Source organism: Conger conger, chromosome 10, assembly GCF_963514075.1.
Source record: "Conger conger chromosome 10, fConCon1.1, whole genome shotgun sequence".
Classification (NCBI taxonomy): domain Eukaryota; kingdom Metazoa; phylum Chordata; class Actinopteri; order Anguilliformes; family Congridae; genus Conger; species Conger conger.
The window spans coordinates 29,326,602-29,348,593 of record NC_083769.1 but is presented as its reverse complement, the minus strand read 5'-3'; the positions used below and the strand labels follow the sequence as shown (position 1 = coordinate 29,348,593).

Sequence of the window (21,992 nt, the reverse complement as noted above, 5' to 3'; positions counted from 1 at the left end):
AGCGTCCATCTCTGGAGGAGAGAGAAGAAAAGCATGCTGGGAGCCCTTGGCTCATTGCCACCACTGTGTTGGTTCTGCAAGCAGCAGTGAACCCAAGAGATATCAAGGTAAAGTCAACAGAACTGAGAAAGAGGGAACATAAACTAGTGCATATAATGTGGGCAGCATGCAACAGGCCTGAAACACAATCAGGTCTCTTTCAAGACATTTTCTGTTGGTTTTGTTGTGCTCTTCCAGAAAGGAGTGAAAGAAGAGGTAGAAAAAATCTGGGAATACATTCACTGAAGCTTCCTTAAATGGATAGTTCATTTTCTTGAGCTTTTAACACTTTCCACTTTGCCCCCCTAGAGGGAAATTTCCACCTATTTTGTACTAGACCTACAAAAGTGTCAATATCTCTATTTACTGCACACACATGGTTGAAACTTACATGAAAGAAGAGGCTTGTACTATTCAGACATTTGAGACAGAACACATGTCACAGAATGTACATTTAATTTGCATGTACATTTTGCATGTACAGGTGGCGACATGGCTTAGGCAGTAAGAGCAGTCGTCTGGCAGTCGGAGGGTTGCCGGTTCGATCCCCCGCCTGGGCTGTGTCAAAGTGTCCCTGAGCAAGACACCAAACCCCAAATGCTCCTGACGAGCTGGTCGGCGCCTTGCATGGCAGCCAATCACCGTTGGTGTGTGAGTGTGTGTATGAATGGGTGAATGAGAAGCATCAATTGTACAGCGCTTTGGATAAAGGTGCTATATAAATGCCAACCATTTACCATTTATGAGAGTATGTTTTTATACAGCATGCCCAAAGTGTCCAAAAAGCTCTCCCAAAAAGGATTACTCACCTTCATGCATTCTAACCAACCTACATCGCATTTAAAATGGAATTTTATTTCAAAATTAGGTGAACTAGAGCCATGTAAGCCACGTTAGCCAGTATAATTACAGTTTATTCTATAGCAAGTCCAAATCCTGTATATTCATTCTTCTATGTGAACGCAGTGATATTCCTGCACTGACCCTCACTTGAATATGAGACATTAAACCTGGTAGGAACGGCTAGGAAACCCTGTACAAGAAGCTTACCATGTTTTATATGAGTTGTGTACTGAAATGAAATGCAATGCATTTACATTACAATAGGATAACATTTGCTTAGGTATGGTCCCAGCAAATACATAGTTTTCTCTAAAATGGCTGAAAGGATGACAAAATAAATAGCTTCATAACCAGGTGGGATATTTGGTTCCAGAAATATGTCTGTATCGAATAGTTTGCAAAACAAATGTACATTTCTACCAAATTGGAAATATGTGAGCCGGATGTGCAATAAAGGTGAGCTACGAAAAAAAAACTGTGTTAATTCATGCAACTTCTGAATTGTATATTTTTGTTCTTATATTGGAACATCATTTTTTGACTTAAAGAAATGGTATCAAGGATTGTTAGGATATGCCTTTTATTGTCTGAGTCTGTGGGGAGATGAGGGTTGTAAACCATGAGTGTGGCAAGGGGGAGGCTGGAGTTTTATTGCCCTGCTTTGCAAATAAGAGGCTGATAAGCATCTAAACTGCTGTTCTCACAGTTTTTTGTGTTATATAAATATGACCACAACAATAATTTCAGATGTTGACGATTCAACCACAAGGGGCCAAAGTGGATAGGATTAAATTATTAGTTCAATTTTAATATATATTGTGTTTTTGTGAAGACAGTTAGTTTGTAATGAAGGATACAAACTGCCTTTTCAATAGATCTGGATTGTCTAAAGGTGTAATGTTCCTGAGTTATTTTTTCATGTTTATTCTATTTTCTTCTTGTTTCAATCATGTTTGCTTATTGTTTCCATTACAGTCATTGTATTCGTGATCCCCTGTGATGTCTTTGTCTGAATGTTCTGAGCCTGAGTCACTCCCCTGTCTCTGAGCTTCACTATTCGGGTGGTTTCGGTAGTTTCCGGGTTTTCAACATTTCTTCCAGCCTCGCATTCCTTCCTTCCGGCTTCTCTCTCTAGATAATGTTGTAAAGCACTATTCTTACTAACTGATACTAATTTAGATATTGTACAGTACTAATCATATTAATACACTTACTGCCTGTCTAACTAACAAACTAACAGTCACTTAAATTGGGTAGTTTAGATTTAATCTCGGAACTAACTCACTAGCATTATCTCATAGTTTCCATGCTGTTCTATAACTCCGCCTTCCTATGCTATCCCTGATTATTGCTTAGTTTCAGCGAAGTGTTCACTCCTGTCTCTTACTACCACTACGTCTCCAACTCTATGCAAATGTCCACTCCCTAATCCAGAGCCTCCCTAATCTGGAGTGGTATTCTAATGGTAGTTGTCTAGAAAGTTACATGAAGACATTTTTTTCCCTGCAAGTTGGAATTGCAAAAGCAAGAGCCATTTTTCAGTCCTATCAATTTCTTGCTGTTTTGAGGTGCTTCTCTGACATGTAGTACTGTCATGCTACTTCCTTTCTTGAATGCAGGCTGCATGCTTCATAAAAACCAAAGATGAGAATAGCTTTATTTTTATTTTTTTAATCTGGTAATATACACATGTATCATGTATAACCCCGGAGGCTTGATGTCACAGTGCAAGGTCATTTGGAGTTGCTTTTCTTGCCTTCATCCAAACTCCTACCAGATAGATAGATATATCACACTGCCTGTGCCAATTGAGAACATAATAAAACTGAAAGAATAGTTTCAGAACCCCAGCAAGTGAATTTTCTCCTTCACTAAATAGCAATCATTGCGTGTAAAACTGGCACACAGTTATATGCCATTACGTTGTTAATGAAGCTGACAAATTAAAATTCTTACAAGTTACAATGTCTGAAATTCTGCCACGTTGGTTTCTAAAAATGGCGGCACGGATGGTGCAGTGGGTAGCTCTGCTGCCTCACAGCAAGGAGGTCCTGGGTTCGAATCCCCGTCGGCCGGGGCCTCTCTGTGTGGAGTTTGCATGTTCTCCCCGTGTCTGCGTGGTTTTCCTCCTGGTACTCCGGTTTCTTCCCACAGTCCAAAGATATGCAGGTTAGGCTGATTGGAGAGTCTAAATTGCCCATTGGTATGAGTGTGTGTGTGTGTGAGTGAATGGTGTGTGTGACCTGTCCAGGGTGTATTCCTGCCTTTTGCCCAATGTATGCTGGGATAGGCTCCAGCCCCCCTGCGACCCTGTTCAGGATAAGCGGGTTCAGATAATGGATGGATGGATGGATGGATGGATGGTTTCTAAAAATGCTCAGAGCTGAAACCACTTTATGTCCAAAACGTCTTGCCAAGTCTATCTGCTACAGCTGTCATCTTATCATCTGCGCTGTCATCTTATCATCTGCGAGCAGCTTTCAGAAGAAGAGAAGCAGGCATGACTGGGGGACAGAGGCTCAAGCATGACTTGCGGTTGCAGTTTGCTGCAGTTGCACACCGGGGACCGGGGTTCGATTCTCGGTCCTGCCAAAAGCCAAGATTGGCTGGCTCACGTGGGGCAGCAATAATAGAGGGAGGGACTTGGCAGGGTTATTAGATAAGCACCTAAGGCACAATAAGCACCTCGGGCGCCTTGGAATCACGGCAACGGGCACGAGATGAGACGGCTTGAAGAAGGCGTGTCGCTCTCATTCGGGCCGCCGAGGGACGGGGTACGGGCGGTACATCTAATACGCCTACCTCCAATTGAATCAGACGAGGTAAAATTTGGGAGGCTACCAAATTGGGAGAAAAAGGGAAAAATCTGGAAAAAAAAAAAAAAAAAAGCATGAATTGCCCAGCAAGAATCCAGCCCTACACCTACAGTGGGAACAAAAATGATTTGATCCCTTGCTGATTTTGTAGGTTTGCCCACTTACAAAGAATGGAACCGTGTAGAATTTTAATCATAGGTACATTTTAACATTGAGAGACAGAATATCACAAAATAATCCACAATAACAACATCATATAAATTTTATAAATTGAATATCATATTTTCCCATGAAATAAGTATTTGATCCATAGAACAATAGGACTTAATACTTGGTGGAGAAAACTTTGTTGGCAAGCACAGAGGTCGGATGTTTTTTTGTAGTTTTTCACCAGGTTTGTACAGTTCTTGGGAGGATTTTTGTCCACTCCTCTTTGCAGATCCTCTCCAAATCCTTAAGGTTTCGAGGCTGTCGTTTGGCAACTCGAAGCTTCAGCTCCCTCCACAGATTTTCGATGGGATTTAGGTCTGGAGACTGGCTAGGCCACTCCAGGACCTTAATATGCTACTTTTTGAGCCACTCCATTGTTGCCTTGGCCGTATGTTTTGGGTCATTGTCATGTTGGAAGACCCATCCATGACTGTGGGAGCCAGAATTATTGCTGATTGGTAGGGGATCAAATACTTATTTCATGCAAAAATATCATAATAAATTTATAAAATTTATATGATGTTGTTATTGTGGATTATTTTGTGATATTCTGTCTCTCAATGTTAAAATGTACCTATGATTAAAATTCTACACAGTTCCATTCTTTGTAAGTGGGCAAACCTACAAAATCAGCAAGGCATCAAATAATTATTGCTCCCACTGTATAACTCTATAAAAATCGCTCTTGGATGGGTCAGAACAACTGAATCGCACCATCATGCATGGGTGGATTCACAGTGCATGTCAAACACTGAGCTAACCCTAACACCCTCCCCCCTCTTTTACCTCTAAACTAAGTGCATCAGGTTTACCACACAACCAACCAACTTCTACGATCCATTCCCTCCTGCAAATTCCTATGTCTGCTCTGGAGACATTTCGCATCTAGCCACACATTGCCCTCAGCTCCATACCCTTGCATTGGGCACAGTGAGGTTCAGTGTATTTGGAAAAGGGATGAATGGCTAGTGCTATGATAATGAGAGGAAGATTGACTGTTAACAGTCTGACGAAGACAACTGTAGGCAGTTCTTAGCATGCCTGTAGAACTACAGTGCAGCATCCATTGAACCTATACAACTACATACCCACAATGCACCTGCAGCACCACAGGGCCCTTTGTGTGAAGCACACTCAGCTCATTACATAATATAATAACACGTGTGGGGTCAGGATCTGGCCTTTCTCCCACTTCTGAAGGGAAAGGCCTGGACCTCTGGACCTCAGTCAAAACATTCTCCATCTGAAGGCACAAGAAAATAATCACATTCAGAAGGAAGAGCAGTGTGCAGGTACTATTTCTCCTTACGAGATGGATAGTACACATAATTATATTAATGTCTGCATTATACATAGTTTGTACACCACCACTGAGTGCTGTATATACTTGGGTGTACTTGTTCAGGAAATTTCCATGCTGCAGGTGTCAGGCAGACACGGAATGAAAAAGAAGGCGGTTTGTCCTTCTCGCGTCCCATGTTGCTTAGCACCTGGTAACTGAAGAGGCCCAGGCCCACACTGAGGTGCAGCAGCAGCATGCTGTGATCACATTGCAGCAGGACACGCTCAATGCACTGGCCCTCATAGGCAACCTTGAAAGACGCCAACAAGGCGTGGAGCAGCTGACGGAACAGGATATGCTGACAGCTTCCTCAACATCTTCAAGAGCTTTTCATTTTGAATTTAATGTGAACAGCTTTACCAAAGCACATGCACAAATGCAGCAGATACCTGCAGAGAAAGCTCTCAAGTGTTTAGGTAGAGGTTTTTCATGACTGAAACATGTGTGTTTGACCAGGGAGGTGTTTGTGTTTTAAATAGTCATTTGTTTGCAGCAAATCACCCAAAGTGGCAATTACACCAACCCTTTTCCTTCTTGTTACATTGTTTGGTATCTGTGGTATTCTTTAAAAATAGCTATGTAACAACATACTGTTTATTATGATGTTCATACCTGAATCATTTCAGCATCATCTGATAAGATCTATCCTTGCATCTGTCTTATGGGAGATTTTAACTGGCCTCCAAATTGCCTCCAAGGGTACAGCAAACTATAATCTGTGAGATGATCACTTTTGCCCAAGAATGGCAGGCCTGAAAACCTTGTTGATGTAGGCCAGTCGGCCAGTAAAATTGTGAAAATGTCAAGAACCTTTCAAAGCCTCAATTTTTAAAAATAACATCCTGAACAGTATCCACTGCCAATGCTGTCAGAGCGAGCTTTGGACTTCATTATCCCAGGCCATGATTGGCCGGCACTGTGCATTTAGAGGCCTATCTGTGCAGACTATCCTGCATGGGCCTGGGTCATTGAGGGTTTCATATGTCTCTGTGTCATATTGAGTATGTCACTTTGCCCTGTCCTGAGGATTAGGTAATAATATACCCAGAGCCTCCCTCCCAGGCTGTCTGAATCCCATTAGCAGTCACCTTCATTACTCATGCCCGCTGAAGGGATCTGAAGCCTAGCTCAAGCCCTTTTAAGGGCGGTGTGAGATCAGGTGAGGACCAGAGTCCTGTCAGAGATGACCACTCCAACGGGTCCTTGCCCTGTGTTGGGAGGGGGCTGAGCCATCTTAAAAGGACTGCATGTGTTCTATACTTAAAGGCACATTGTACATTGTTATCTGCCATAGCGGATACCACCTCTCAGCTTAAAATAAAATGTAAAGTTAATAACAGTTTGAGGTTTTTGAGCTCAATGTGTTCTTTGTTTTGCTTCCTAATTATCAGTGTTTAAAAAAATATTTTGATGTAAAAAATAAAATGACAGTATTGTAAGTGTTTGATCTATACCTTTTTATTGGCTTTCCTGCTTTCCATTTGGCAGGATGGGAGGGAATCTATATAAAAGATATGTATGTTAGAAATGTTAGAAAAAATGGTGCAGCCTAAATCATAATTGCACACTCAGGTTGGATAACTATACATAAATATAAATATTATTCCCATTATTTTCACCAAGACCAAAGCTTTTAAAGCAATGGGCCTCTATTGGCTGCTTAGGCACTGCATTCAGACTGGGTCCTGTCTAAATGGCTACTTGTCTGAAGTAGCAGTTGAAGCTCCTCCCTTTCACATCAGATAAAAATATGGAAAGGGAGGGAGGATAACATAATTTGAATATTACAAATATTTCAAGAAGAGGTGTTTTACAACAACTCTTATGTTAAGCCATGGGATGCATTTCCGTTGTATTAGGCTATATGATTGCTAGGGGAGGTGAGCATTTTCTTCTTGTACCTATCTGAATAGGTTTCCAATAATCAATATATAATGTAAGTCAGAACACCTAACTCTTGTAAAATGAATAGTTTATATGAAACCTTGAATATGAAAATAATCTGGAAAAACTACTTTAAAGCAAATCCCTTTCTTTTAATTTATGATAACGAAATTCTAAAATAAAACAACCTATAACCTATTAAAATAATTGGTGTGAGCCAATTAAATTTCGTTTGTATTTATTTGTATGCAATTAACATGAAATGTAAACATTGTCGTTAAATGTAATTGCTTTTCTAGCCTAGCTAAATTTTAAGATAAAATCAATGGACTCATTGTTTTAATCATACTGCCGCAGCACTTCGATGGCTTCCTTGTGTTCGTTAAGCTCTGTGGAATTGCTCTATTCACTGAACAAGGTGACATTTCTGTCTCCCCAACCCCCGTCGTTTTAAATTGAGGCCGAGCTTGTGGCTTGTGTAAAATGTGGATTGGTCAACAACCCAAATGGGCGGAGAAAGGGCGTTACTATGAGCGTTGTGATCTCACGATCAGCTGTTTGGTATGTTCTAAATTCTGATCCAAGGATCAGCTGGGCGCAGCAATAACAGCAGGAAAATCTGCAGGAGGAAAACAAGTGTAAAGCTGCAGGTTTTAGGAAAAAATAAGCGGCGAAAATTCAGTTTTACATGGAGTATTTCTTCTGAGAAGAAAGCCTTTTTATTTTTATAATATAAAAACCTACCTCATTGAAAGGCTACCTAAAGCTGTGCTTTAAGATTTAACTGTTATTTTAATGTTTTGATGACCGTGTTTACAACTTGAAAAATATTGCGAGGGCAGGTAAGCGATTAATATAATTTCCGTTATTTTTGTATTTCATGTTTCTCATCTAACATAAGATGGTACTACGGTCAGATATGTTTGTGTTTTGTACAAAATGTATGGTATTCATCTACACTACCGAAGAATATGCTAATTAGCCTACGATATGAGTCAAGTATAAATAATGCATTGGCTATTTTCAAAAGAAACACGATTCTTATTTTGATCATATTTGCTGTACTTGTAGCTAAATGTGGTGCTTATAAACAGTATTCACTATGGCTATTCAGGGGAATAGTCTGCACACTGTGGCTTGTGAGATACTTCTTTTCACGTACAGACCACTCACCTACATTGCCTATATATACCTAGTGATATTATTACAGATATTTCCTGAAATTATGGAAGGTTTTTCTGTGTTCAATAGTCGATGGTTGATGCGAACCATCAAAAACAGTGGTAACATCCGCAGGGTACATTTAGTGAATTGTCAAAGGCTCGACAAAGGAGACACTTGGAAGGAAAACGAAAACATGACATTTTCGCTTTGCTTTTTTGTAAATGAAATGCATCGGTGTTTTCTGTAATATTAATGTCGCTTTCAACATTATACAGAAAACGGTTCCCCGTGGATCAATCGATTTTTCAACGTCAGTTTTCATAGTGTCGGTCTGTCATTGCTCTGACCCCTTGCTCTCACCGCTCTGTAGAACTGACGTTTAGCTTGCACGGATAATTAATGTTTAGCCTGTGCATTCGACTGGGATTTATTTCAAGGACTTAGTCCCCTTTAAATAGACTGTAAAAGAAAAAATCTTCTAAGCGTAATCTTGGCTTGTTTCAAACGTAACCATGGTTTTAGTGATGCCGTATCCATAGACTGCAATGTTTTTTGTGTTTTATTTTTTGCGTTTGCATCTTTTGGGTGAATGCGTGACAAATGCTAGTGAAGGGAAACGGTCCCTGCTGCTCTCATCGTAAGAAGGATACGCTCGTTTCATAATAATTTCTACACTGTCTATATTTTTACCCCCTCGTCCTATTTTCTCTTTCATCTTTTTCCTGTTTTTTTCCCAACCCCAGTTAGGTAGGCTGGCCCACAGCAGCTTCGGTGACGTCAAAGTAAATCGTCATACGATAGCCTACGTACGAGGCCTTGTTTTGTTTGCAAAGCTCCTCCTACCTCCTATTTATTTCAGCTGTCCCTCCCTCTTTGGCACTCAAGTACAAACTGCGTAGCAGAGCGTCCGCAGCCCATCTGTCAGATTATCGTTACGTTGGAGGATTGCTTATTTTTTTATATGCACGCTGTCCTTAACCATGTCCACGAAATATAAATAATGTTAAGATTAACTCTATATTCTTGCACAGTGAGCTCGTATCTCCTGCTGTCTCATACACTCTAGTGGCACAGTAGGCCTAATACAAGGAGGATGAAGTGGTTAGAAGTATCCATGGAAGACTTTTACATCTATAGTTAGCTCCATTCCTCTCTCTGTCGGTTGGTTATGTTTGTCTCCTCACACATCGTCTGTAGGCCGATAGTCTATATTTTTTAAATAGGCCATTTGTATCTTCTGGCGTTAAACAGACTAGTGCTGATCCTAAAACTGAAATTATTGGTTCATGAAATGGATAATCATCATTCTTGCTATAGCCTATTGAGTTAACTCAACATGTTGATTGCTGGAGGCCCTAAAAGTATGATTTCGCAAGATATGGCAAGTGAAAATGAAATTAATTGCAGGTTGAAGCTTACACGCTTGCAGAAAAAAGATGTGCATTGATTTGTGTTGATCTCTTCCTTCTCACTTAAGTGTCAGGAGTTGTCTTGTTTATGCTACTAACTTTTAGCCTATTCTATAATTAACATTCATTTCTAGAACAGGTATCACATCCCATGCAAAAAACACGATTGTACTGCTTGCATCTTGATTTTCCTTGCAAATGACATGTACATTTTTCATCTGTAAACACTGGTGTACTCTTGTTACACAACAAAAGTGGTATAAGCCAGGATGCTTCAGCTACTTCTTTTTTTTTTAAATGGTACATATTGACCAAAACATTCCATATATAAACAATTTATGCATACATATTTAGAGCAAAGTGGAAGCCTTCTGAAAATATGTTATTAAAATATGTTCCTAATTTTAACATATTCCTCTGTGACTAGTGGCATATGAGCTACATATTGATGCACACTTGAACATTCACATTTTGTGTCCAAATACTTTTTTATATTCTCAAAGACCAAAGTGGCCAATTAATTCAGCAATAGTATCCTTATTTCAGGCTATATTTAGCCCACAAGCTGCTACATGAATAGCTTTGCTACATACACAAATAATTCTAACTACAATGGAATCAACCAGATATTCAACAGTACATATATAATAATAATAATAATAATAATAATAATAATAATAATAATAATAAACCTCAATGACTCAAAATGGCAAACATTACTGAGGCTACTTTTAAGTGTGACGTATACAGCTGACTTGTAATATCAAATTTCCCTCATTCGTCTGATGAGATTATGGTTCCACCATTGGCAATATTGTTGTACCAACAGTTCCAGAAATTATGGAGGGATGTACAAAGGCTATTTTCATTCATTCATTCATTATCCTAACCCGCTTATCCTGAACAGGGTTGCAGGGGGGCTGGAGCCTATCCCAGCATACATTGGGTGAAAGGCAGGAATACACCCTGGACAGGTCGCCAGTCCATCGCAGGGCACACACACCATTCACTCACACACTCATTCCTATGGGCAATTTAGACTCTCCAATCAGCCTAACCTGCATGTCTTTGGACTGTGGGAGGAAACCGGAGTACCCGGAGGAAACCCACGCAAACGCGGGGAGAACATGCAAACTCCACACAGAGAGGCCCCGGCCGACGGGGATTCGAACCCAGGACCTCCTTGCTGTGAGGCGGCAGTGCTACCAACTGCACCATCCGTGCCACCAAGGCAATTTTTTTGCATTAATTTTGTGGTTGCATTAATGTGGTGCACTGCAACAACATAATGACGCTTTTTTTTTCTCTTTGCTGTGTCAGTTGCCATTAATCAACAGGAATTCACAAAACCAATTTCCTTGTGCAGATGACATTTTATCAAGTGACTACCTCCCTTGCCAAGTGTTGACAATGAGACTTGGTTGAATGTGACCATTGGTAAAGGTCAAATCAAGCTCCCTGGGTTCAAGTCTCAGGAGAAGTAGAAGAGGGCTTTGTTCACTGGAATAAAGCACATAATATTGAATCATTTATAATAGTTTATCGGTCAGTTTAGTAAATAATTTTCTTTCCCTGTTGTTTTGTAAATCTTGGACACAAACATAGTGTTCAGTCTAATTTAAGAGCTCAGCCCTGATTAATATCTGAATGGATTTGCATTGTAAACAGAGTGAAGATACCAATGGGCCAGTGTTGCTATTGAATGTGCATGTCATGATCACCTCAGTGTCAGTATTGCCATGAACAACATTTTTCTGTTTCTGTTTCTGCTTCAGAACGTATATACTGTGTCTTCTTAACAAAACTGCTCAATGTTCTGGTAGTGCTTGCAAACCCACTACTATAGCTGATATTACTATAAGCAATTGCATGGTCATCTTTTAGAAAAAACTTTAATCTCCTTATATTATTCATGCTATCAATATACCTTGTCCAACCTTGTACTATTTTACTTGTAGTACCAAGGTTTAAAGTAATTGCAATGCACTTTAGATATTTACCTCCTATATATTTTTTGTGAAGTCAAACTGCTTGAAGTGGGGGCTGTCTTTAAAAAAAGAAATTAGTCATACTATGATTAGTGGAATCCCCTTTCAAGCAGTAACAAAAACAAAAGGCCTGTCATAGACCTGGAAACCTGTCCAGTGGCCAAGGCAAACAAGTGAATTATGGAAATATTTTCCGAAACATTGATAATTTTGGCGCGATGAACTGGGGAAGTAATTTGGCATACTTGGATGGTCAGGTTATTAAACATTGCCCTGATGCAGTCATATGGGACATGCAGCTTTTAGTGCCTATATGGATGTGAGTTTTATTGCATTATTCATGCCTACAGTGCTGGTTGAGGTCTGCTGAGGTCAGCCACCTGGACTCAGTTAAGGGGAAGAGGCCTCACACATGTTAACCACTGTGCGTGTCTTTCATGGTTGGAGTGATCTTCAGAGCAATGTGGACAGATCTGGTTGTGTTATTTTTCCATTTATCAGCCTCCTCAGGCCTCAGCAGGCCTTGCAGGTGGATTCATCTTCATCTTCGTCTTCATCGGTGGTTGTATTTAGCTGCCCATCCCCCGTATGCTCTCAAGCAGCTGGCCTCTGACAATGGGACTCAGCAGGAGGACAGTTGTCCCCTGTGAATTTGATTGTGTTCAGTCATTAGCCATTCACCATATATGAGAATGAAAGCTGTAGCTTTTCTAATGGATGCATCTTGTTCATTTTCATGAAAAGGTCATGTAAGCCAAAATGATTTCATTTGAATGAATCCACTACACATATATAAATTGCAGTATTATTCATTAACTGGTTCTGTGTACTACAAATCTATGAAGATAACATTAAAGGCAACTTTAGGACATATCTTCTCAAATAAGCTCATTTCTTTATTAAGTTAATGGAAGTGAAATAATGACAGTGGCCAAAGCCCAGATCTCAGTTTCCAACACAATTTACAGAATATCAGTTATGTCAACTTCAGCATGAGCCAGATAAAGTATTGCAGTTTGTGTGGTTATTAGTGAGAGCCTTTTGATGATGTAACAGCCGATCTATCTGTAGAAAAACAGAATAAGATGGGGAAGCCATTTTAAGGAGATGCTTCAGTTTGTATAAGAGTGTAAGCATCAAAATGGCTTCATTGATGACTGTGAGACATAAATGCATCAGAGACCATATAATCAGGCTGTCTCCCGTACTTCCATGTCTAGGATGTTCTGGTTGGCAATAGAGTTCTGGTACATTTTGTGCTGGTACATTGGTTATAGATTAAAAATATTCACTACTAAAGTCTCAGCTCTGGACAGTCTTTGGTTGCACTGAGCTCTGATGGCACATAATGGTTTAAGCTTCAGCTATGACTTATGAACATTTATGATGTATGATACTGCACATATGATCATTTAATATCAATCAATTCTAAATTGATTACCTGTGACTTTTCCATCTGTCCCTCAGTGTTTATAATTAAAGTTGTATGTAACTACTGTATGATACCAGTTATGTTTAGACGTACCTGCTCCCAGCTATGTCACCTCAGGTCAGTGAAGTGTGAAGTTAGTATCAGAAACTGAGATCTGGAGTGAAAAGAATATCTTCACAATATCTGCTTTGACACACTGTTAATCTTTCATGCATGACTTAATCTCTTGTCACTCATGTTGACAGAGAAACAGATTGCAGATCATTGGGGGTCAAGGCCTTAGTTTACATACAAATCGGATAGGGGCCTGTTCTTACTCCTCACCAGAGAAATGTGTGTGTGATGTGCAGTGATGCCCATGGAGGTCATCCCTGTAACATATAAGATGCTTTTATTTTTAGCGCAACATACCTGTATGTATAAAAAATGTGTTTTGATTCACCCCAAAGAAACCATATCATCATCATTGAAATGCATGAACTAAAATATTGTCAGCTGCACTAATCTAATCAGGAAGATATGTCATTTTATAACAGTGAGCTTGCAGAATTTCAGAACAGTCATTTTTGGTCTGTGCTGAAGAGGAGATAAAACCTGCAGCACATTAATAATCTTCCTCTGAGAAAATGGCTTCTTTTTAGATTAATCTAGCAAACTCTGGAAACACACCATAAAAGGTCACTGGAATGTCTGCCATTTAGGTTTTCCTTTTTAAAAATGTCTTTCTTGGTTCAGTCACAAGTTTCCCCTCTCAGAGGAAATAGCAGTCTGGCCACTCCAATTCAATCTCTCAAGGTCCTGGCTCATGTGGGGTTTACTGTCACTTTCCTAAACTATAGTATCCTCACTGCACTCACCTTATATTATTCTATGCTTTCTAATTACTTAAAACTGTGTGTGTTTGTGCATGAGAGGCAACTGATAAAACATAGGTATGTAGAATACATTGTTAAAAAGGGACTGAATATTTCTTATGATGTGGTGAGTACAGTGAGGATGTTACACTGAGAGAATGGTCCAAGTGGAAGACAAACAATGTACTTTAATATGGTATGCTTATGAATATTAATTGTAATTAGTATTGTAATTTATGAAATTATATTGTGTCTCTCATCTCTGAATCAAACAGGCCTTTGCACCAGTATCAAGTCAAACCTTACATTTGCACTAAGCAAGCATTTTGGCTCCATTGAAAATCCACCAACAAGACCAGGAAGAAGTGAGGTGAAGAAAGCCAAGGCAACGTGCATGCATCTTTTGTCCTTGCCAGTTGTGTGAAGATAAAGAAATCAGGCAGAATTTTTAATATAAAAGACAACTTCTTCTGAGGACCACCAAAATTCCATCAAATTCCACCTGAGCCCACCACAGAACCCTTCAGCCTGGCCATGTTTCAGCGTCTGAGCAGCCTGTTCTTTGGAGAGGTTGAAGATGCATCTACAGACCTGAAGGGACCCAAGCCATGTGTGACTGAAGCAGACGAGGAAGGATGGCTACTAGTCAACCTGCCTGGTGAGTGTCACTCTACAGTCTGGCTAGAACTGTCCTTCTGCATCTATGTTCTTGGTTGGGGTCAGACCCTGTGAGATCCAGTAATCCATGGATCCATGGGCTCTCATCCATGCTGCTTTGTGTACTGTCCACCTGATTGAATAATCTCAAATTCCTGAGCTCAAAAGTCAATGGGAATGGGAGACGGTACAACCTGGGGATGGGTGTTGAAATACTTTTTTAAAGCAAGTATAAGATTATACATTTTTTAATTTCCAATTCAAAATTCTTTTTTTTTTATTATTGCTACTTCTGCAAAGTGCCTGCAGAAACCACCATTAAAAATATTTAAAATAATGTGAGCTGAATTCTACATTTTACAAATGCTTTAGCACCTGAATTTGAATTAGCCTTAGGCTAATTAGTATGAGAGCAAGGCAGGGTCTGTTACTGGCCTGTATCAAAGTAAAATACAGGGCGTTATAGTAACTAATGATTCCTGTTTTTTATTTTCTTTGTTGTTTTTATCTTCTCCCTCTTCCCTCCATTTTATTTGAATCTTCACACTTCTACACTGGTGTGTTTGTGTGTGTGTTTCCATTGTGCTTATATTCCTTCACGCCTGCATGGGTATATTTCCCTGCCTTTCCCAAAAATACACTGGTGTGTATGAATGCTACCTACTTGCTGGTCCCTTGGAATGTTGCCTGGTGCTCAGGGGAAGATGGCTGGGTGTCAGTGGAGGGCAGCACTGAAACCCCAGCACCACCATGTTCCATGGCACATAATGATTGTCTGGGGGTGGAGCCCTGCAGGCCCTCACAGACAGTAGCCCCTCCCCCATGCAATCACTACAGGACTAAAGTTGGTAGGATGAGAGCAGTAGAACTCTCTTTCCTTGTCTTTCCCGACGGGGCAGAGGACAGGGCAGTGCTCTTTGGCCCCTCCCCTCTCCCGCAAGGCTCCGCCCCGGCATCCCCAGGCTCTCGGAGTGACTGTAGCAGCGGCCCTGAGCGCTGCTGTATGGATGAGAGCTGGTTTGTCACCCCTCCCCCCTGTTTCACTGCAGAAGGGGCCACTGCTGAAACCAGCCCCATGGAGGACCTCCTAATTGAGCACCCCAGCATGTCCGTCTACGTCTCCCCTAGCAACCTGTCCATCGTCGAGGAGAGTACAGCCAGCCTGGCCGTCAGCGTAAGGTAAGTAGGGACTCACAGGATCTGTAACAGCATGTGTGCATTATTCTGTCTTGACTAATAACAGAAAAAGTAACCAATTTCTTTATGACTTATTCATGTGAATATCATCAACCGTCTTACCTTTTTCTCTCATCTCCCTCTCTGCCCTCTTGTGCTTTCTCCCCGTCCTTTCTTTCCCACCTCTCTCAGCATGGTGACGGATCCTGAGCCCCCTGCTGTGCAGACCAGCATGCCCCGCAGGGTGACCCGGGGGGCAGCCGCACAGGCAGGGCCCCTGGCCAAAGTCAGCCAGATGCCCCGCGTGCAGCGGGCCAAAGCTCGGTCCGAGCGCCGCCATCTCAGCCGCAACCGCGTGCAGCGGCAGAACCGCGTTCGGGAGCAGGCCCCCCGCCACGGCGCCCACGGCCGCGGCCCCTTCCTGCATCAGCCATGCCAGCGTAGCTGCAGCCACTGAGGAGCCTGGAGGGGGTGCTGTTTACACCGAGGGCATTATAACTCCCTCACCCACACCTTATCACCCCCTCTGCACCTTCTCCAGCTTCCAACTTCATTCTCAACAAGCCCTCCCTCCTTTACATTTAAACTTTTCCTGTTTTTGTCTAACCAGGGTACCTGTTCTCATTGTAATATTAGAAAGAAAGAGTCACTGTTACATGCATGTCTGTTTCACTCTTCTCTTATAAATGCTATTCATTCTTTTCTCTCTCATTCTCCCCTAAGGGGATGCATTTGACCCAAACACCCAAGGAATCACTGAAATAGATTGGGCCTCCTATTTTATTTAGCAGTAAAATGTAGGATGGCATGAAATCCCAGGTGCTTTAAATATTTATCTGTGTAGGCATCTCAAGAAGGCTTTAAAGCTGAGCGTAGAGAGGTTAAAGGTTAAAACCTTGTCTTTAGGTCTCTGGGCAAGGACAGGCTTTCCTCAAAGACACTTCTGCCTTGATACAGTGTATGTGCGTGTGACTGTGGGTGCATGTGTGCGGAAGTGATCATATTTATAGACAGGGGTCTTTACAGAAAAGTCAGGACAAGGACATTCATGTAAAGTCTTGTTCCCTCATTTGCTTTCAAGCATGAATTGAAAAGTTTTTTTTTATCATTTCAAAAAGGAAGAAAAGAATACCGTGAAATGTGTTAAACTTCCTTCCTCTGTCCTTGGAGTGATGAAGGATCTCAGGTCATGTTTAGTGGGACTTTATTCTGTTTACCCTGCAAGGAGACAATGGACAAAAATGGCTACTCAGGGACAGGGGAAGGGTTTGGACACAGAGGGTTAAATGCAGGTAGAGGAATGTGAGAGCAAGATTGACTAAAAAGGATGTGCATCAGGGCTGTTCACATTTTAAGATTGCATACAAATGTACATACTGCTCATTCACATATTGTTTTATAAATGACTTTTGGATCTGGCTTGTATGCATCATTAAAAAGAAGAACCTGGCCATCATTAAATGGCATTTTGGAGAGCCCTGGTGTGCATGAAGTAGGGAACTGGGAAGGAAATGTGCTATGTGAAGAGTAACTCTTTGAACCATTTAATGGAAGTTTCATTTATCTGATATCTCATCAATATAGCAATAATCACATGCAATAAAGCAATTTATCTCAACATATGCTACAGTACTATGAAAGGAACATTTTCTCATCATGTCTTTCTGTTTGAAATGCTGATTATGTAGCATAACTGTGACTTAAATCTCTTTTATTACAGTTTATCTCGTTGTATACTATTAGAAAATCTGCATATAGAGGTGATAAGCAACGTAAATGAGAATCTCTTGTTTTTTGTGTTCTCAAAAAGTTTTGTTTTTGGGTTCTTACAGGGTTGTGGGATGACGTGTGTTAAGTAAGTTAAAAGACGGTATAGGAGGCAAATCTTTATTTCTTAATTCTTTCTTTTATTTAATTTGTAGGTTATCAAGACTGAATAAACCTGGAGGTATTCTAGGGTTCCCTTTTTCCAGTGTCTCTCTGTGAAAGCCTGTCCTTGTAGTGGCTGAGGTTATGACGAAAAGCACTTGATGCCGTAGTCATGCAAATCCAAGTGCTGCAGTTTGGCTGAGTTCATGCCATCACTGTGAAACATCCATACCTTAAGAAGGCAGAGGGAATTATTTCCTCTTTGCACCTCCAACATTTTTTTCTGTCAAAACACTACCATTTCCATGACCTCACTCTTGCCCAAGTGACATCCTATTGAAGCCAATTCCATCTTTTTGAAACAGTATTATGAGCGTGCTTGGGGAGGAAGCCAGTCTCTATGTCCACTGCCCCCCTGTGCCCCCCTCCCCCTTCTGCTTTCATGGATGTTTCTGCTCAGTGTTACTTTGATCTGTTTCACTGATTTTGGTTCAAACTTGCAGTCTCCAAGGACAGTATGTTTCTGACCCTGGTGTACTTTTCCCATGACGTCTTTCTTTGATAGCACATCCAAATGTAACCTTGTCCTCCACCTAAAGATATGCATATTTATTAAGAATAATAGTAAAAAAAAAAAAAGCTTAGCATTAAGTATGGTGCTGAAGTATATGAATATATATACTAAAGTTTGTAAATTGAAAATAATGGATCTGAGTTTGCATTTTTTCGTCTTATCTTTTTGTGAGTTTTAGCAGTGTGCTGTGCGTTGTTCCTATCTGAGATTTGTGTGAGAGATGTATGCTTTTGTGTACGGGTTAAAATGTGCATTTTTAAAAGCTAAACTAAGAATTATTCATTTGTTTTCTTGTATTTAAAAGTTTGTATCCCTGCTCTTAAGAGATCAAAGTGTCAGAAGTACTCAGGATATATTTCCTTCATCTCCCCACTTAACAGCATACATCAGGACAGACTAGTATGTCGTTTCAATAGTTTCAAGATACATTCTGAACCCCAGTTTCCAGTTATAGTTGTTGAATTCACTGATGTATTCCACATGAGTCAACCTTATTACCAGGAATTGTTTCAAGATTGCCCCTAGAGGTAATACGGAGAATTGGTCAATTCAATTTGAGATGGCCATGTCTTTGTCATCATTACTAAGACTGTTGGGTCATTTAAGTAATTTTAAGATAAATCCAACACTTTCAGAGAGATCTCTTGAGAGTTTTAATGTTATGGGGAAGCTGTTTCAGTTAGCACAAAATATGATTTTTAGTATCATTTATCTGTAGAAAATCAATATTTTTTCTAACACAAACCAGCATTTCCCTATATTGTTGCTGCCAATTCTATCACATAAATTCACTGTGTGTATCTGTTTGATTATTTTAAGACACTGTTGGGAAGCCCTAAATGCATGAGCAGTGGTATTGTTTGAGTATGTTACCTGAAAGTAAATGCACTAGCTCCCTGTGGTCCCCACTTGGGTCCTTTCAGCCCTGTTTGGCCCACTTTTTACTGCTAAACCACAGTGCCTCTAGGGTTGATATTCTGACTCAGTTCATGGTGCTTCTTATAAAGAGGTCCCCTGGGGACCACGGGACATGTAACTCTGGAGCTACAGGGGCCCACCCTTAAAGGGGGTTAGCTTTGCTTGGGGCCCACCACAATGTCTTCATTCTTATTTTCCTTTACTCACCTCTGGTCCCTTTTTGTTTTTTCTTCTGTGATGTAAGGTAGAGTGGTTTTGCAGGATCATGTAACAGAACAGGTCCACCAGGTCTATGTGTGTGTAATGTGAGTGGCAGTACGGGGAGGGGGAGGGGGAGGCAGTGGAGGGGAGAACTTAGATTTAATGATGAAATGATGAAAAATAAAATGCTTGTATTTTGTCCTATTGTTATTAGAACTATTGTTACTATCATATTTCAGATATAAGGGTTGAATGTTGGGGGATTCTATTTGCTTTGCACCCTTCAAATATGGCAGCTTCAGAGAAATATACTGAACACCAGATGCATCCAAATGATTAAACTGGTTAGGGGTTTACCAATGTGTTGCGTAACACCCCCCTACCCCAACCCCCACTCCACACACACACACACACACACACACACACACACACACACACACGAAAAAAAACATATATATTAAAAGATTGGTGTATCTGATATCTATGGTGATTGTGCCTTTCAATTTTCTGCATGGATTTTGTGATGTACTGATTTTTCCATCCCCAGTGGACAGAAGTCCATCAATAGTAGAGACTTATGCAAACAAAGGATGGGGTTCCAGCAATCACTCTGAAATGCAGGTACCAGGCAAAAAGATGAATAAAGACTCAGGTTGACACCTGAATCATGTCTCATTATTTTAATCTCTGGTTTATGGGGACCTGAGGCCTCAGGAGTGTCAATTTGTGTGTGTGTGTGTGTGTGTGTGTGTGTGTGTGTGTGTGTGCGCGTGTGCGCGCGTGCGCAAAAGGAGGACAGCTAGTGTTGTTAGTTATTTGAGTTGGGTAGTTGTTATCAGGGACATGAAAAGGGAGGGGTCTAGGAATACATTATTGTATTGCATGTAATTGAATTACATATACCATACCATCACATAGCAATTTAAAACCAGCATATACACTCACTGAGCACTTTATTACTTTATTACACCTAGCTACTTATTCATGCAATCTAATCAACCAATTGTGTGGCAGCAGTGCAATGGATACAATTGTCTAGATATGGGTCAGGTGCTTCAACCATCAGAATGGGGAAAAAATGTGATCTAAGTGACTTTGACCGGGTAAATGGTAAATAGTAAATGGTTGGAATTTTTATTGCGCCTTTATCCAAACTCTGTACAATTGATGCTTCTCATTCACCCATTCATACACTTCAGGTGTCTTGGACGCAAATTTGCGCAAAACCTGATGATCCATGTTATTCCAGAATTACTTGACAATGTTCCAAAGAGCATCTTGTGATGTTGCCAAATGCCTAGGCAGTTTTTGTTAGACTTCAAGTATCCCCATAAATGCTCAGTGGGTTTGCGGTCAGGTAATTGCGGATTGTGCAATATTCCTTGCTCTTCTTTGGCTCAAGTAGTTCTTGCAAAGCTTTGAAGTAACTTTAATTTGTTTTAAAATTTTCAAAATCCTAAAACTTTCTGTTAATCTCCAGGATTACATGAAAAAATAATCCCAGGTTTTCAATGTTTATATATACACAGTGGCCTCCAGAATTATTGGCACCCTTAATGAAGATGAATATGTTATGTTCAAACATATGAGAAAACTATATACTTTTATTTCAATAAATTTATTCTCACGCTTCAATATAGACACCCTTGGTTTAATACTTCCTGGAAACACCCCTGGCAAAGATGACAGCCATGAGCCTTTTCCTGTATTGTGTGATAATTTTTGAGAAAACATTTCCTCAATGCAGAACCTTTCAGAATAATTGAAATCCCAGGGTTTGTACTTATAGACTCCCCTCTTCAGTTCAGACCATAGGTTTTTGATGGGTTTTAAGTCTTTAAGTCTGGAGACTGAGTTGTTTGGTCATTGTCTCTCTTTCCTGCTGGACAATCTATCTTCAACCAAGTCTCAGACAACCAGAACATCTCCTGGTACTTTGTTGAATTATTTGTGCCATTGGTCTGAAACTGTGCCCCTGTACCACTGGCAGCAAAACATTTCCAAAGTATCAATGGCCCCCTCCATATTTGGCAGTAAGTTTAAGGGGCTTCTCCTTGTACACATTCCTCTTTTGCCAAACATGTTGATAGTGTGTATGTCCAAAACATTGCATTTTCTGAATGCACTCTTCCAAACATAATTACAATGAGGTCTGCCAAACTCCAGATGCTTGGTTTTGTTTATTGTGCTCAGTAAGGGCTGTCTTCATGCCGCTCTTCCAAAGAGTTTATTGATATGGAGGTGCCATTTTATACATGAACAAATCCCAACTACAATAGAACTTGTTAAATACACAATTAAAAGTAGCCTGAAAAGCAGAACAAGTGTACAGTTTATTTATAATGTTACATATGTAGTTATATGTTATAAACTGAATGGTATGGCTGCCTGAACAACAAATAATATGTTTTGCTTAACTTAAATGGATACATCCAGGCTCTCAAGCAGATTTTCTTCCTGCAATGTAGGCTATGTTAGGTTAGGTATACTCCTGCCAGTGGCTTGACCAATGCATAGGCCTTAGAATTGGGAGTTGGTCTTTGGGTGCTACAATGTGGCTGCCCACTAGTCCTAAGTAACTTGGATGGGTTAAATGTAGAGAAGAAATTATCCCAC

At 40.5% G+C, this 21,992-nt stretch overlaps 1 protein-coding gene across 4 annotated transcripts; it reads left to right on the top strand.

The window, feature by feature from the left end:
- Positions 1 to 7,054: 7,054 nt before the first annotated feature.
- Positions 7,055 to 20,041, top strand: LOC133138949 (tumor protein p53-inducible nuclear protein 2). 4 transcript variants are annotated; one of them, XM_061258115.1, is made up of 4 exons: positions 7,055 to 7,130; positions 14,257 to 14,639; positions 15,337 to 15,817; positions 16,007 to 20,041. In XM_061258115.1, exons 2-4 carry the CDS (start codon positions 14,516 to 14,518, stop codon positions 16,269 to 16,271), a joined length of 870 nt encoding a protein of 289 aa, XP_061114099.1. In that variant the 5' UTR covers positions 7,055 to 7,130; positions 14,257 to 14,515; the 3' UTR covers positions 16,272 to 20,041. The 4 variants fall into 4 exon arrangements, with proteins under 4 accessions (XP_061114099.1, XP_061114100.1, XP_061114098.1 ...); XM_061258116.1 differs by lacking the exon at positions 7,055 to 7,130 and adding an exon at positions 7,721 to 7,976 and having other exon boundaries at positions 15,688 to 15,817; XM_061258114.1 differs by lacking the exon at positions 7,055 to 7,130 and adding an exon at positions 7,721 to 7,976.
- The last annotated feature ends 1,951 nt before the right edge of the window (positions 20,042 to 21,992 follow it).

Bases quoted from the DNA above. Each gene is read 5' to 3' on its own strand.
- LOC133138949 (XM_061258113.1), top strand. From the start codon at position 15,111: ATGATTCCTGTTTTTTATTTTCTTTGTTGTTTTTATCTTCTCCCTCTT. The intron at 15,818-16,006 runs GTAAGTAGGGAC...CACCTCTCTCAG, and splicing joins AGCCTGGCCGTCAGCGTAAG to CATGGTGACGGATCCTGAGC.